General features: G+C 40.6%; 1 protein-coding gene across 1 annotated transcript; it reads left to right on the top strand.

Moving 5' to 3' along the window:
* The first annotated feature begins 1,432 nt into the window (after window positions 1-1,432).
* LOC137291236 (uncharacterized) lies at window positions 1,433-1,891 on the top strand. The gene has a single exon (XM_067822533.1). It carries the CDS (start codon window positions 1,433-1,435, stop codon window positions 1,889-1,891), a length of 459 nt encoding a protein of 152 aa, XP_067678634.1.
* The last annotated feature ends 16,419 nt before the right edge of the window (window positions 1,892-18,310 follow it).

The following is an 18,310-nucleotide window of genomic DNA, read 5'->3' on the forward strand; positions in this document are numbered from 1 at the left end:
GTATTAGATAGGGTGAGTGAGCTGTATACACGAAGCTGATAAAACTGGTGGCATCAATGCACGTGAAGTGTATCTGTGGTTGTAATGCATGCACGTGAAGTGTATCTGTGGTTGTAATGCATGCACGTGAAGTGTATCTGTGGTTGTAATGGATGCACGTGAACTGTATCTATGGTTGTAATGCATGCACGTGAACTGTATCTGTGGTTGTAATGCATGCACGTGAACTGTATCTGTGGTTGTAATGCATGCACGTGAACTGTATCTGTGGTTGTAATGCATGCACGTGAACTGTATCTGTGGTTGTAATGCATGCACGTGAACTGTATACACGAAACCGATTGAATCGGTGATAGCAATGCATGTATATATCGTCTTGGTAGAGTCAGCTTGTTATTGACAATTTGTTTGGGGAATTGTATATTTTGGACTACTTTAGTCTGAACCTACCTATTGATTACCATCTAAAGGCTGACCCGTCTATTCCGGACAAGTTTAGTCTGAACCTGGTTATTGCTTACCACGTAAAAGAGGACCCCTCGACTTTTAATACTTAGTCTGAGCCTGGCTGTTGGTTACATAAAGGCTGACCTGTCTACTACGGACAGGTTTATCCTGAACCTTGCTATTGATACCACGTAAAGGCTGACCTGTCTACTCCAGTTTATTGCGGACTTAGTTATTGTGGAAGACTTAAGTGCGGGACACATTCGAGATGACGTTGAAATGCAAGTTACGTATGATTCATATCAGGGACTCGTTAATCCAGATTAAGGAAGCTAAACCAACAGTGCCAGGAAGCAAGCGCAGACGTCAGCTAGGTGATTATACTTCGGTTTTGTTTTTGTATATACTTTTTTGGCGATGGGCGACACAATAAACTGTATGTACAATAGTAAACCGTTGCCTTGAAGAGTCATCGCTGAACAACGACGCGATTATTCACATCGGGCCGTCAACACATTGGTGGCCCTAAGAGTTGAATACTCGCCACGTGTTTCCACGGTCCTTATAGTGAGACAGACACAACTGGTGCGCGCTATAGCGATACAAGAAGTTATAACTGAAGTATCAGTACAGATGCGACTTTTAGTGACGCTTGTTAAAAGTATGTTAATAAAGATTCAAATCGCACTCCTTTCTTTGTCTGACTGCATACCATTGTTTCCACAGTTTTAAACGCATTGTCTTAGGACAAACGGAATGAAGAACTCTTAAAGATGTTGTATTAGATAGGGTGAGTGAGTGAGTTTAGTTTTACGCTGCTTTCAGCAATATTCCAAGCATACACGCCACTATGAAGGAGAGAAGCATATACGCCACTATGAAGGAGAGAAGCATACACGCCACTATGAAGGAGAGAAGCATATACGCCACTATGAAGGAGAGAAGCATACATGCCACTATGAAGGAGTGAAGCATACACGCCACTATGAAGGAGAGAAGCATATACGCCACTATGAAGGAGAGAAGCATACATGCCACTATAAAGGAGAGAAGCATACATGCCACTATGAAGGAGAGAAGCATACATGCCACTATGAAGGAGAGACGCATACACGCCACTATGAAGGAGAGAAGCATATACGCCACTATGAAGGAGAGACGCATACACGCCACTATGAAGGAGAGAAGCATATACGCCACTATGAAGGAGAGACGCATACACGCCAATATGAAGGAGAGAAGCATACATGCCACTATGAAGGAGAGAAGCATATACGCCACTATGAAGGAGAGACGCATACACGCCACTATGAAGGAGAGAAGCATATACGCCACTATGAAGGAGAAAAGCATACATGCCACTATGAAGGAGAGAAGCATATACGCATGTATGAAGGAGAGAAATATACACGCCACTATGAAGGACAGGCGCTCGAATCCTTAGGATGCAACTTATATGGGGTATAGATTCCTGTCCCGTGGCGTTGACACGTGGGCTGTTTCTAATCCGAGATATTTATATACCAGATAAAGATACGGGCGATGGTATGCGACGCAGCGAGGTCACTCGAATAAGTGAGTGAATGTTGAAGTCTTAAAGGAGCTCGCAACCCAGCGTTGGATCGTCTTGAATTTTCAAGCTGTTTTTGGATTTGTAGAGATAATAAACAATCCTTTCGTTGCTCTAGACGTCCAAGGTGTCGATTTGTGTTAGACGTTACACTCATTCGCCCAGTTTCTGAAATAAAACATTGCAAACTTGCATATCAAAGACAGCACACGCCTGGTTCTTTGGTATTATTTTCCCCAAACAACACATTTATTTTGAAAAACTCTTTTCACTGACATATAAGCCACACACATTGTCTACAGATTACGAAAACACAACATTATACTGTTCAATGTTATGCATAGCATGTATGGCACGTACAAATGCGCACCGATAGTACAGAACAAAATCGAAAGAGGCTGTGTGTGGTGCACCTGTTACAGGCACACAGTCAGTGGTATACCTGTTAAAGGCACAAACCTAGTGGTATACCTGTTAAGGTAGACGTCCCGTGGGACTCTCAGGCCACGTTTTATAATTTCTTTGTTTACTCCTTGAAAAAATCCTTAAAGATATTTAATATAATTTCATATGAAAATATGAGTTATATTAAATTGGCAAACACATGAGCTCTGCAATGATAGAATGTTTGGAAATTTGTGTTGAAACCCCCGAAACTTGTCAGGTTTCGAGTATAAGATATTAACGGTACCCATAATCAACTATACGTTGAGCGAAATTTCAATTTAAAGTCGTTTGAATTAAATATAATTATCATTTTTATCCAAGTATTTTGTTTTTAAACGGTTATATACTTCATGAGATGTTTTCATTTTTAAACATAAGATAAAGTCAACGATGGGGTGTATTTTTTGCTCCTCAGTGTATCCATATTCTACTTATACACAGATCAAAACACTAACAGCATACACATTCAAATTACCGTCGACGCAGCAAGCGTCGTCCTTCCAAACAAACCGACCTGCGAAATTTAAAGTGTAAATTCCAGAGAATAACAACTTTCGATTATCTCCCTTGAGCGTAAAAGCCAAAGTACGGGTGAATATAATTTGAATAATACAAAAATACAAAACATCTCGATGTACACGACATATTTCAGATCGAACTGACTTGACTTGACAGAGGAAATATCTGTAAACACTGCTATTAGTGTAACTCTATGACCTATAGCTTAGAGGCCAGTGATAAGTGTAGGTGTCTGTCACAGGGAGCAATGTTTGTCATCTCGTGATGACACAGTTTTGTGTGTACATAGCTGTATATCAACACTGCCGACCTGAGACGACCTATGACCTCGTTTCACTTGTAACGGACTGACCCTCTTGAGAAACGTAGAGGTATTCCAGTTGGTATATGTATACATGTGGGTGTAGGGATCCAGTTGGTATATGAATACAGGTGGGTGTGGTGATCCAGTTGGTATATGTATACAGGCGGGTGTAGAGACCCAGTTGGCGTATGTATCCAGTTGTATGTATACAGGTGGGTGTAGTGATCCAGTTGGTATATGTATCCAGTTGTATGTATACAGTTGGGTGTAGTGATCCATTTTGTTTGTACACTTGGTTGTAGTTATTCAGTTGCTGTATACAGGTGGGTGCGGTGATCCAGTTGGTTTATACATGTGGGTGTAGTGATCCAGTTGTTGTATACACGTGGATGTAGTGATCCAGTTGGTATATACAGGTGGGTGTGTTGATCCAGTTGCTGTATACACGTGGGTGTGGTGATCCGGTTGATTTATACATGTGGGTGTAGTGATCCAGTTGCTGCATACACGTGGGTGTGGTAATCCGGTTGATTTATACATGTGGGTGTAGTGATCCAGTTGTTGTATACACGTGGGTGTGGTGATCCAGTTGGTTTATACATGTGGGTGTAGTGATCCAGTTGTTGTATACACGTGGATGTAGTGATCCAGTTGGTTTATACATGTGGGTGTAGTGATCCAGTTGTTGTATACACGTGGATGTAGTGATCCAGTTGGTATATACAGGTGGGTGTGTTGATCCAGTTGTTGTATACACGTGGGTGTGGTGATCCAGTTGCTGCATACACGTGGATGTGGTAATCCGGTTGGTTTATACATGTGAGTGTAGTGATCCAGTTGTTGTATACACGTGGGTGTAGTGATCCAGTTGCTGCATACACGTGGGTGTGGTAATCCGGTTGGTTTATACATGTGGGTGTGGTAATCCGGTTGGTTTATACATGTGGGTGTAGTGATCCAGTTGTTATATGTGTACATGTTGGTGTAGAGCTACAGTTGGTGTAGCCATGTGGGTGTAGTGATCCAGTTGGTTTATACATGTGGGTGTAGTGATCCAGTTGGTTTATAAACGTGTGTGTAAATGTAATATAGTTGCTGCAAATGCATGAGTGTTCTAATAATCTGTGTAGAGTTCATGAATAGGTGTAGCGCTGTATTTGGCACATATTTCACATAAATGCAGCAGTTTAAATTTTGGGGAAATATACATATGGTTGTGGTGGTCGGGCAGCAATACTCAGTTGTTCTTTACATGTAGACTGTTTAATATCTATGATGTTGTTGGTGTTAAGGTTTGGAATCGATCCGGTTTATCCAGTTCATGGTTGGTGGAAAGATGCTTGTATGGAGGGAATAACGGTTGTGGTATTGTGAGGTAACTTCAATACTACCCTGTGTTATTCCGACCGGTGGTAACAGTGTGTGGACAGGGTGCGTCTTATGCCCCTAGACCTTGGTGCATTCACTAACGCAAGACGATGAACGCCTTGCGAATTATTTCTTTTTCCTATGGCGGATGTGAACTTTGGCTTTTGTGTTGAAAAATATCATTTGAATTTCGAATTTAAAAAAAATGCGCCTATCTAAAGACTTGCGTTTAATTCCACAGTTATATCCTTGCTGGGATTGGGGGCTTAGCTTTATTCTGACTTGTTTTAAAAACCCTCAAAGAAAGTAACGGGTTCTGACGTTTGTGTCATGTTTAAGATGGTGTGTCTCTCAATTTTAATCGGGGTGACATTCTGAATGTGTTTCAAAGTAATTATAAAGATTAACGCATTTCTTCTCCAGTGTGGTTTTAGAGGGTCTCGGAATTACGTGTGTTGTTAGAGACTGTTAGTTTGTGCTCAAACAGTCTCATATATGTGTCTCTAAAAAGTGTCGCTCGGTTTTGTTCTTATTAAATTGTTCACATTTTGACAGAACAATATTTTTTGCCAAGACATTGTACAGGTTGAGAGCAAAGGATTCAGGTAATGGGACATTAACAAATTAAATAAGTCCTTGCACATATTACTCACAATGAATACAGTACGAGAATTAACTGACTAGGATTGTAGATACCAGTCGGTCAGTGTAGTGGTCAGTGTCCTCCGAGTGTCTCCTTGTCACACAAAAGTGCAAATACATGGCACTGTCCTGTCCGCGCATCTAGGTCACATTGCCCTAGTTTCACTTGACCTTCAGGGCATTTGTTTGCTGGAGGTAGGGCAAAGCAGACTTCAGAAAGCAGCCGTAATGCAGCAGGGTGAAAGCACATGGGCAATCTTAAACTTCATGTATCTTCATGTTTTTTTAAAACATTTTGTATCGGACTTTATTGCAACTGACTTAAGTAACATTTTGTCATGATTTGATGACTGCGTAATCAATATGTGAGTTCGACATGGCCCGAGGTCAGCCTAGGTATTTCTTAATCAGCGAGTGCGTTGGAGGTCAGTCTGTCTTCATCAACATGTGAGTTCGAGGTTAGTCTATATCTTAATCAAATGTGAGTTCGAGGTCAGCCAATATCTCAACATGTGAGTTCGAGGTCAGTGAATGTCTCATCAACATGAGAAGTCGTCAGTATGTCAAATTCTGCTGTGCTTGTTAAATCGCATCGTTTGGATAACTGAGGGGTACTAGTGCGGCGAACGCTCGTGTGTTTCAACAGGTCAGATGACAACCTTCACTAAACAGTTTAACCCCAGTGGGCCAACAGACCAACGACGGTGCTACGTCAATGTATCATAAGGCCTGGCGTTGACAACGTCACAATGAGCAACGTGAACATCTAACATCAAGTATCAGAGAACGTCATCGCCATTTCACTGGGGCCATGTGACCCCTGTCGATTCCACTTCATCACGACGTATGGTTTCAACAAGCGTTTGTTAATTTACACCAGCTTCCGGTCTACTATAACCTTGCAGTAACCTTTTATTTATCTGCAAAACATTCAGGAAAAGCATATTCGCTTTTGTTCTGTTTATTGCTGAGCAAAAATGTATCTCGTAATTAGAGCTGTGACGATACATCGTAGTATCGATGACCGTGATACTTAATAGGGCGATAAATATATCGATGTTTTATTTCGCATCGTGATGCGGATCGTTGACCTTAAATTATCGATTTCCCTTAGAAATTGACGGTTATGTAAAATTTACACTGTTACTTGATATGAAAATATATGTTTTTATAGAAAATAAGTAAAGATCGCCTATCGTGATGTACATCGAATCGTATCTTTCCAAGATATCGTGATACGTCATTAAGATGCGCGTTAATAATATGTGGTCAGTTTGCGTTATTTGAAAGATAGTTGAAAAAAGGGGTGTCACAAAAGTTGGGTTGACAGACTATTCTAAGGTGCTTCGGTGAAAGATCAAAGGCGCCGACAATACTTTATCAGACGATAATGTGCACTTTTTGCATTACGTCACAATGTGTTGACGTCGCTGCGAAATTCCAGTCTGCCCCCTCGTAATCGAACCTTTTTGCATTACGTCACAATGTAACCGCCGTCACGATGCCATCGCCTCGTACAGCCGCCCACAGTAAACCGCTTCGTCGCATCCTGGGTCTTGGTTTGTAGTTGCACCACACAGCCAACATCACCGTGGAAACATTACGTTTATGTTTTCCGACGGATAAAATGTCTCATAGTTCGACTGAAAATCTTACAGAGACACGGTAATGTTGGCAATGTTTACATTCCCATAATACAATCGTGGAATGTCGCTTGACTTGTCAGCTTCCTCTGAACGTACTGATCTAAACTTTCGTTTGTAGTTGGAATGAGGCGGTCATATTGCCTTGTATGGTTTAAAAGAATCACGGATGTAATTAAAATGATCTAGAGAAGATATTTAACTCGAACAAAAACGATGAGGTGAATTAAAGTTTGTACACAAAGCAGTTGTGAATAGTCCAGCAATATCATGGCGACAAACATTTAGTTGACAATAACAAACACGCACTAGTGATGAGCTGACTACTACTGTATAGTGACGAGTTGACTGCTACTGCGTAGTGGCGAGTTTACGACTACATAGTGACGAGTTGACTAATACTACATAGTGACGAGTTGACTAATACTGCATGGTGAAGAGTTGACTAATACTGCATGGTGAAGAGCTGACTAATACTGCGTAGTGGCGAGTTTACGACTACATAGTGACGAGTTGACTAATACTACATAGTGACGAGTTGACTAATACTACATAGTGACGAGTGGACTAATACTGCATGGTGAAGAGTTGACTAATACTACATAGTGACGAGTTGACTAATACTGCATGGTGAAGAGTTGACTAATACTACATAGTGACGAGTGGACTAATACTGCATGGTGAAGAGTTGACTGCTACTGCGTAGTGGCGAGTTTACGACTACATAGTGACGAGTTGACTAATACTACATAGTGACGAGTTGACTAATACTACATAGTGACGAGTTGACTAATACTACATAGTGACGAGTTGACTAATACTGCATGGTGAAGAGTTGACTAATACTGCATAGTGACGAGTTGACTAATACTGCATAGTGACGAGTTGACTAATACTACATAGTGACGAGTTGACTAATACTGCATGGTGAAGAGTTGACTGCTACTGCGTAGTGGCGAGTTTACGACTACATAGTGACGAGTGGACTAACACTACATAGTGACGAGTTGACTAATACTACATAGTGACGAGTTGACTAATACTACATAGTGACGAGTTGACTAATACTGCATGGTGAAGAGTTGACTAATACTGCGTAGTGGCGAGTGTACGACTACATAGTGACGAGTGGACTAATACTACATAGTGACGAGTTGACTAATACTGCATAGTGACGAGTTGACTAATACTGCATAGTGACGAGTTGACTCATACTACATAGTGACGAGTTGACTAATACTACATAGTGACGAGTTGACTAATACTGCATGGTGAAGAGTTGACTAATACTGCGTAGTGACGAGTGGACTAATACTACATAGTGACGAGTTGACTAATACTACATAGTGACGAGTGGACTAATACTACATAGTGACGAGTTTACTAATACTACATAGTGACGAGTTGACTGCTACTGGGTAGTGGCGAGTTTACTACTGCGTAGTGGCGACCAGATGACAACTACATCGCAGTAACGTTTGTCAGCTTCAGGTCAGTACTTATGACGGACTGACCAAGTTTTTGCAAGGATTTGTCCCACTGCCAAGGCTGTTTGCAATGACGTCATCATGCTTTGTCTGCATGTGCCCTTGTTCACTGCAATCAGTCACAACAAAGCACACGTCGATTAACTTATAATAGGTCACCTCTGCATGTCTTGACCCAGATTAATCTGTTAATCCTTTGCCCTACTTGAGTCCTGATACGATCGGCAGGGAATATCAGTTTACAGCATTTGCTCAGGACGCCATTGTTTATATAGTGTTTGTCAAGGTGCGCATAGCTCGGCCGATTTGAAGGATTGTATAGAAGTATTGTATATTGTATTTCATAGCATATGTTCCTTGAGCCCCACGCAAAGTTCATGCAAGGATGACAGATGGAGGTCAAAGGTGTCACCATGATGACACATTGCTACATGACACTAACCACATTTAAATACTGACCATGTATTGTTTAGAGATGAGGAGAGGGGCTGGCATTTAAAAGAAATATGACAAATATAATCTGTTACAGGTACCAACGCAGAGAAACGTAAACAGTCCTTAGTCAGCAAAATATTTGTTTTGTTTATTGTTTGACGCTGGGTTCAGCAATATGCGTATATAATTTCATTCTTAAAACAATCCGAAAACCGCACCATCCTTACTGAGATGACATGTGTCAACTAAGTAACGGACCTGACTTACAAACATGGATTGCAACAGACCACCAATTCTACACTGGATCTTCGTTGGGTATTTTCGAAAAACAAAGCAAAGAAAATGAATTTGTTGCATTTTCTAAAAATAAAGTGTAGATGTTCCTTGAAAGCGTTTGCTGTCACTCTGAGGATCCGGGTTCGATTCTCCATTTGTTCAATGGGTGATATTGCTCAAATACCGCTAAAGGAGGTTTAAATCTATGTCACTCAATCACTTAGTCACTCACTCACTCACTCACTCACTCACCAATACAAAAGGAAAACAGCAATAATGAAAAAAAATCGATAAATAAGATTAGGCCAATGTGGCATAAGATATGGTAGCAAATACACACTGTCCCAGTGCAATGAATTCCTCTAGCGCTTTACACTTAGTTAAACCCATGGCTGGTTATGTCCAAATTTGGAATACCGTTTCCTGGAGGCCATATTTGTTTCCACTACATTCCGAGCGGACTTTCGAGATGTCAACAGCCAGGCCGCGGGAGAGCACGTTGCCAACTAGTAGAAGTCAGGGATTAGTGATGGCGCACATGCGTTACATCAGTCTCCTGGGTTAACAAGGGATAAGACAGAGTTACATTAACCCAGCCTTGCTTACCGCACCCTTACCGCTTTAAGGTAATCTAAGGTCAGGGACACGACTACCACTGACAAGGGAGACAACTGCGTTGACCTCAACCTAAAGTACAACGTAACCTCAAGGTGTTCAGGTCACTATAAAGAGGACAGGACTGAGTCCATAATTTCTACACGGGTTCCCTAATCCCTTATTACCCCACCCTACCCACATACCCGATTTGTTAATTCCTGACATCAAATTTGTAAGAAATGGCAATATAATAAACTAGTGTCCAAAAGAAACGTTACCACATGTTTACAATGACCTAAAATACAAACAAAACAATGCAGAAACTTAATGGTCAACACGTGGTTGACAGTTCCTTTCTTAACGCATCAATGACCAAGATGATGCGATTCTCTATTTATTTATGACGTTCCTGAACTTTTTCAGGTGAACATTTGACTAGCCATTGTATCTATTCATACGGGTGCCACAAGTGGTACGTGATACGCTCATGTTTTCAAGGAAATACGGTATCTTTACAATTTGATAGTCATTCATAAACACAAGCTGTTGTTGCGGACAGATTTGTAGCACAGTGGACAATGGCTCTAGTGTAATGAATATATGACATGTTTTTATGGATAACAATTTCATTTTATTCTTTGTTCGAGATTTCGGAGCTCCTTTTTGGTCCTTCATCAGGTAATTACTGAGTTAGTGCAGCGAGTGAATCTCTATATACTGAAACATATTTACACAACGCAAGGTGGGAGAATGTGAAAAAATAGCAATATACTAGTACTTACGATGGCAATTAGGTACTAGAATTTATATACAAATAACAATGTAAGGATGAAGTAATTGAGATACACGGTACTACAATGTAAGATGAAGTTGATGATTACATAGAACAGAGGAGGGGGATACGAGGTAAACAGTTTTACGGCGCACTCACGCCGCAAAAAATGACAAAAAAATAATAAGAAAAAGTTCAGTCAGAAAAAACCCAAAACAACAACAACAAAAAACCCAAACAAACATTAACGACATCCCGTAAATGATAGAAAAGCCAATGAATAAGTGAGAAATAGATACAAGGATGATACAGTACAATAACCAGTGCTATCAATCCTTAAATGATGAAGTTCTCATACTTGAATAACATTAGCGTAACCCGAGGACGGATATGGTAATGACAAAACTAGAGAAATCATCACGGACAACCTGGGTTGGATCCCACCGTCATGGCGTGCTCAAGGGACACTGTTTGCCTTAGATGACGTGATAGGGTAAAATATAATGGGATTTGTGGCAGTAAAAAGGTTTAACATTCTGTGCCTGTTTATTGATAAGTGTACGTTATGTACTCGACATGTAGAACCTTCGCACACTAAGACTTGCGTCCGCCTTGACGTCATGTCATTCACTAGATCGATTCAGTCATGGATTATTCGTACACATGGATAGTTTATAAACAATCAGTTCTGGGGCCTGAATTGTTTCACTAACGTGGGATTAGTTGTAAACAACGATCTGCGACTTCAAGGTTTGTTGTCACATGTTATTGTGACTAGTCGTCCGTCTAATGTCGATGACCTAGCGATTGGTTGTGGCAACGTGCCATCTCCGACGCACTTGCGCAGAACCAGTCAAGCCTGACTGCAAGTGCGTGTTGTTGTAAAGCGTGATTGGGGTGATTACAAACAAGAAAACAAGAAAATAGTCTCAGTGATCATTACGCATGTATGTTTAGTTCTATAGTATGTACTTTATAAAACATAGAGCATGTTCTCTATAAAACATGACCCCATCTCTCACACATCTTCCTCGGCACCCGTGATAGAATTGGAGTTCATATCACGCATATGGTAACCTTTATATGGGTTTCACAAACTGGAACCATGTGGGGAACGGAACTCTGATATTAACAGTGATGAGCGAGCACTTTATCTAGCAGGCACACCCACAGGTGTTTATGATATCCGGTCTAACTAGCGGTAAAGCGTGATGTCAGGTGCCTCAAAATCGGTGTCCGGTCTATAACTAGCGGTAAAGCGTGATGTCACGTGCCTCAATATTGGTGTCCGGTCTATAACTAGCGGTAAAGCGTGATGTCACGTGCCTCAATATTGGTGTCCGGTCTATAACTAGCGGTAAAGCGTGATGTCACGTGCCTCAACATTGGTGTCCGGTCTATAACTAGCGGTAAAGCGTGATGTCACGTGCCTCAACATTGGTGTCCGGTCTATAACTAGCGGTAAAGCGTGATGTCACGTGCCTCAACATTGGTGTCCGGTCTATAACTAGCGGTAAAGCGTGATGTCACGTGCCTCAACATTGGTGTCCGGTCTATAACTAGCGGTAAAGCGTGATGTCACGTGCCTCAATATTGGTGTCCGGTCTATAACTAGCGGTAAAGCGTGATGTCACGAGTTTTAAGATTGGTGTCCGGTCTAAACAGCGGTAAACATGATGTCACGTGCTTTAATGTTGGTGTCCGATCTAACTGGCGGTATTTAAAACGTGATGGCACGTGATGCCTTAAGCGTTTTTTAATCTAACTAGAGATAAAGTGTGATGTCCGATCTGCATGACTAGCTGTAATACAAGTGTTCGATCTAACTAGCTGCATAGCGCGATATTACGAGCTTAATCAGAGACCATATATAACAGATCTATGATATGGTCGCTGCTTTCATACAAGTGGCCGATCTAACAAGCGGTAAAGCACAATGTCATACGTTTTAACATTGGTCTCCGATCTATCTGGAGGTAAAGCGCAATGTCACAAGCGTTGATAAAGGTTACGATCTTACTAGAACACAGAGTGTGATGCCATAAGCTTTGCTAAAGGTGGCAATGAACGAGGTGTTATCTCGCCCTAGTGCAACTGTCTTTACAACCAGACATCTGATCAAGGATGTGGTGATACGCGAATGTCAACAAGCCCTCTAACAGGTCCCTGGTCTAACATGTGTGCAGCATGCGTACTGTCGGCAAGCTCTCCTGCCTGTGCCCTTTCATACGATCTGAGGCAAACTCGCTCATCCAGTGGCACGTCGCGTCATGTTTCAAGTATGCAGACAAAACTCGATTCACTGTCTGTTGACCTGCTCAGCCTGTTGACAGCGACTGGAGCATGAATGAGCGGGGACCAAGGACGACCGACACACACCGGTGCTCCGGGCGCAGTTCCTTGTCAGCCATTACCCCTCCCCCCACTACCCCGCCGACTGCACTCAACCACCCTAGCGACAGCTCGGAGCGAGTGGGTGTGGGTGGTGACAGAATCGTTGAGGGTGAAGTGAAATGTGCAGGCAAATACGCATTCTACCATGACTTCAGTAAATACTCGATTGTGATTGGTTAATCGACTTCATTCAGAGGTATATAATCACATTATATACCTCTGATTTTCCAACACATTCTGTACTTGTTTAATATCTGAATAACGCGGTTATGGTAGAATGGAGATAAACATACTGTGTTGGAAAAGTAGACGTATATAACAAAATTATAATAGCTCTAAATTTTGTATTTAGAACCTTACCGGTACGCGTTCGGTTTTAAATCAAATTTAGAGCTATTATAATTTCGTTATATACCCCTGATTTACCAACACAGTATGTTTATCTCCTAACTGCCAAATCGTACCAACCTCGCCTGAGCCCAGATAATCTGGCTGTCTGGCCGACCGCGATACGCTCGTTAGTTATGAAGGGTGAGTGAGTGAGCGAGTTTAATTTTACGCCGCACTCACCAATATTCCAGCTATATGGCGACGGTCTGTATATAATCGAGTCTGGACCAGGCAATCTAGTGATCAATAGCACGAGCATCGATCTGCCCACTTGGGAACCGATGACAAGTCAACGAAACCAGCGAGCCTGACCACTGGATCCCGTTAGTTGCCTCTTACGACAATCATAATGATTGTATAATGATCATAGTAAGAAATGGATACTACAAATCAACATCATGGATGACTGGATGATTGCTGCTTGATCCCGAATTACGTACAATGAATACTTAGTGTATCCGTATAACTGCTAGAAGGAATTCTTCTTAGGTAAACTGTCTAAGATCATGTGATAACATCGAATCTACAGAAATATTTGCCATGGACACCCTCGTGATGTCGTTCACTACTCTGCCTGGTCGAAGTATTTATTTTCAATGGTCAGCTGGGTGGGCAATCGCTGAATAAAGCGTTGAATTGGTTCAAAAACGAAAAACTGGCAACGGAAAAACTAATACTAAACGAGTGGCGAACATGTAAGGCCACACGAGTTATCTCCCTTCAACTGTTTCCACATGCCATGCAGATATTCTCTATTTTAGTACGCGGAGAACATATTTAGCGGTCCATGGTTTTAATTTATATAAAAACGTACCTTTCTCTGGTAACTAAATATGCGTTCCATACTTGTTGGAAAGTAAACCTGTGCTGCATCTTAACCGTCCAAGGCCAGCTCGTATTTTGAAAGTACGGACGATTTGCAAATGAAGCGTCCCTAAAATATTGTCTCCTGATGGCGTTTCGATTTGCAAAAAAGAAAACAGGGAAACATGGATAATGAAACTTGCTCCCACCAACCCCCCAAACAAACAAAACAAAACAAACAAAAAAACAAGAACAACAACAAACAAAAAACTCCAAACCCGGGTTCGATTCCCTACATGGGTACGATGTGTAAAGTCCATTTTCCCCGCAGTGATATTGAATGACATGAATTTGGAGCAAAACATTCGCACCCATGTGCCAAATGTTTTCACGCACTGGTTGAAATAAACTTTTTCAAAAACAAGTTTCATTCATAGACAACTTCCAAGACATTAGTTTTGAGCAAAGGTAGCATTCTAAGCTTTCGTTTTCAAAAAAGTTTTTTTTACAGTTTTTCCTCCTTACCACATCTTCCTGAAAACTGCATGTTGAATGTAGTCAGATGTCTGTCGGGAACAGATTTTTGACGGAGAGTTTTTGGATTTTGGGGATTCCAGAATTAAATTGTGTTCAACCGAAACAACATTACACCGTAAGTTTCAAGAACACAATCAGCATGGCTGACAACACAACAGCCACGGATGCAGATAAAATTTAACCTGCAATGATATAAACTTTTAATTAATCGACACATCAAGGTTTAGTTCACTGAGCATTATTAGAGATGTTAGTCTCTCGCACAGTCCGCGAACCACATTATTTTCTCGACTGCCTAGCCCTCATTGCAATACTAGATCCCTAAGTGAAGTAAGTCTAGATTTCCCAGGGTCAGGCCTGGGTCTCCCAATTCACTAGGGCTCCTCTTCAATTTAAATGGATCTATTTGTTACTGTAAATTATAAATGTTCAGGGACTAAGCTTTGACAAAGGAGATATTGATATAACAGAGGTTTGCCAGTGACACTCGAGATATCTGTCTCTATCTATCTGTTGTTTCCCAGAGTCTGTTTCCCCTGTCTGTTCTTTCATGCACTCCTCTCTCTGAGTATGTTTGAATTGTTTCCTGTGGTAAGAATTTCCGTTGGGCTTCGAAACAAAGTGTTGATAAAAGGAGCTCACCTTTTGTTCGAGTAAATCCACAAAAAGACACAAATATTTGAATGTGGACTGTGTGTTCGTGTTGATATGTACCATCCGCAACCTCCAATACAATCACTGTACGATGAAACAAAACGCGAGAAGCAGGCTTCAATTCAAGATTAACTGTAAGGACTCTGCAGCAGTGTACGATATCGAGACAGACAGAGTACACGGGGCCCTAGTGTGTGAGGGATGTAACGATCATTACAATAACCACGCTTGTAACGAACATCGGATAAAACGAATTGGTTGTTTTCACACTCAACCTCTAGTACATAACGAACTAAAATAATGCAATGCCAGTACTTTAGTGTATTCCCTTCCTAATATGTATGCTGTTTTACGCCGCATACAAGAATATTCCGGTTATGTAACAACAGTCTGTAAGCATTTGGAGACCAGCGAGTGATAGCATGCAACGTTCCATGCTACTGAATCAAGCAACTGAGCGAACCACTCGATCCATTTGTTTGCCCTTACAGCAAAAATATGTAATTGGGAACTGGAAGTCCCCATGTGGTAAACTATACGTGAAAAAACAACAAATGCTGGAAAACGTTTGACAAACAGATTAATTTTTATTCATATTTCTGGCAGTTCAAACAGGGTTCGATTTCTTGCAACAAACTCAAATTTCAAACTGAGTTTGACAAATTGAAACACTTGTGTTTCTAACACAGTCGCAAATCCATAACCAAAAATACAAAACAACTCTTGTAACTTATCTACCTAACTCAAATTGTCTCCTACATTTGAGTTGTATATCCATTTCAGTTTATTCTGGGAAATGCATTTTTCCAAATGAAATAAACTTAAATTCGAGTTAATACTTGATTTAAAAAGGCAAAAACACAACAAAAGTTATTATGCTTGAAGAGGCTTTAATAAAATACGTTTAATCATGACGAAATAAAAGTATAAACAATATCTGGTACAAATGTCACAAGGAAAAGAACACTTTAACATCAGCACAGTTGTACTAGATTAAACTGTTTACTCCACTCCCCCAAAAAACTAACAACAACTTGACCTGGTCAGGAGATATCGCAGATCCCTGATCATTAACAAGTAAATATAATATAAATATCCGATAATAATAGCAATAAATAATAAATACATTCACGTCCAAAACGCTGCAACGCACTTGAACAAAATTTAAGAACACAACCTCAAATGAAACTTAACAATCGACTTTACTGTAATTTTCACCACGATCACTTCCACGACTATTTGCAACAATTGCCGCAACCATCAAGATTTCCGAGCATTACGAAGTTTTCCGAATGCATGTATAAATACCGGTTTTTGATTAGCGTATCGCAAAATGTATCGTTTTTATATCTGAACCGGTAACTACCGGTGAACCGGTGATATTGCACAACCCTACAAGCTGACTATTTAACGTGTAAACACCCAACGGCTCACCGCTGACTTCATCTTATAAAATGCCATGTCTGGTGATGAATAAGAGCATTCACCTCAAATATTCTTTTACACTCAACCACATGGTTAAAGCGCTCGCTCTTCACGCCGAAAACCTGGGTTTTATTCAACACATGGATACAATGCATGAAAGCGGCGTAAAATCATAGTCACTCATCCAGTCGTTCATAAACTCAATCTCTTGAGTGCTCCTAAGTACTCTTGCACGCTCTTGAGTTATGTCTAGTATTCTGGTATTACTCTTAAACGTGCTGGCACATGTTTGCAATTCCCGGACCCTCACATGCATTTGTACGGGTTGTATTTACACTAAAAACTCACCAATCACACCAGGTGTTCGTGAAAACCTTCACAAATCAAGTACATTGTGACTGTAAAAGTAATTATTTTATGCATGGTCTCAAACCTCGCGAAATTTTGGATTTACGTAATGAAGTGAAAGAGGCCACACTCGACTCCAGTTGTGAAACACTTTGTTTCCTCTCTTCCTTTCATCAAAGAGACGTGTTACAATGACGCCGTTGTTTGTTGTTAATGTCCAAATTACAGCGATGCCGATAAAAAGTGTCTGAATGATGCTCTATTTTCTGTAACTAGAAAATGATTCAGTAAAGAAAATGCATGTAAATCATAAGATCTGAAACACCGTATGCATGTAAATCATGAGATATGAACCACATATGCATGTAAATCATGAGATCTGAAACACATATGCATGTAAATCATGAGATATGAACCATATATGCATGTAAATCATGAGATATGAACCACATATGCATGTAAATAAACACTACAATATATGAACAGTGGACCATAAATTGTCAGTACATCAAAGGAGGTAATTTAGGATGGGAAAAGCATGATGTGATGGAATTCTAAAGGGCAACAGAACATCTGAAACCTGAAATCCACGCAGGTATATCAGAAGTGGCTACATTTTAAGACATACAAATACAGTGGCACTCATCTGGACTGAAGAAATAGTCCGGTTTAGATAGTGTGCTGGATTGTAGAGCTGGTGATATAAATGTACAAGCACGGGGGAAACTTTATGTTGGTGTTGACAACTTGCCGGATTGGACAGATGCCGGTTTTGACAGTTTTCACTGTTTTTAATATTCAAATACAAACAAGCAAAAGAAATACATTAAAAATGTGAAATCTGTAAGATCTTTCTTTTGTGTAACCAAAACATTCAGAAAGTGAAACCATCTAGATTACTATCCTCGACATCTCAAGGACATATGTTCTGGTGAATCTCCACCATACGCTGGATACATGTACGGCTCAGCCGATAATTTGATTACCTCTGTTACGGTGAATAATTTGCCTTGACAAAAGGTGGAAGAAATCCCCTCAGAACCAGCAAGATCTAACACTGACTAGTCTAAAACATTCAATATTATATACTGAGCAGTCAAATAGGAAGATGCAAAGATTCACAATAGAGCTAGAGGTTTCATGTACAATGCAACTGAGTCAAAACTATGTAATTTGTCACATATATATCAACTCACCAAAGTCGTGGTTTGAGAGTGAGAAACAGTTATACTGAATGTTACACAGCGAGCG

This window comes from Haliotis asinina, chromosome 7 (genome assembly GCF_037392515.1).
Source record: "Haliotis asinina isolate JCU_RB_2024 chromosome 7, JCU_Hal_asi_v2, whole genome shotgun sequence".
Lineage (NCBI taxonomy): Eukaryota > Metazoa > Mollusca > Gastropoda > Lepetellida > Haliotidae > Haliotis > Haliotis asinina.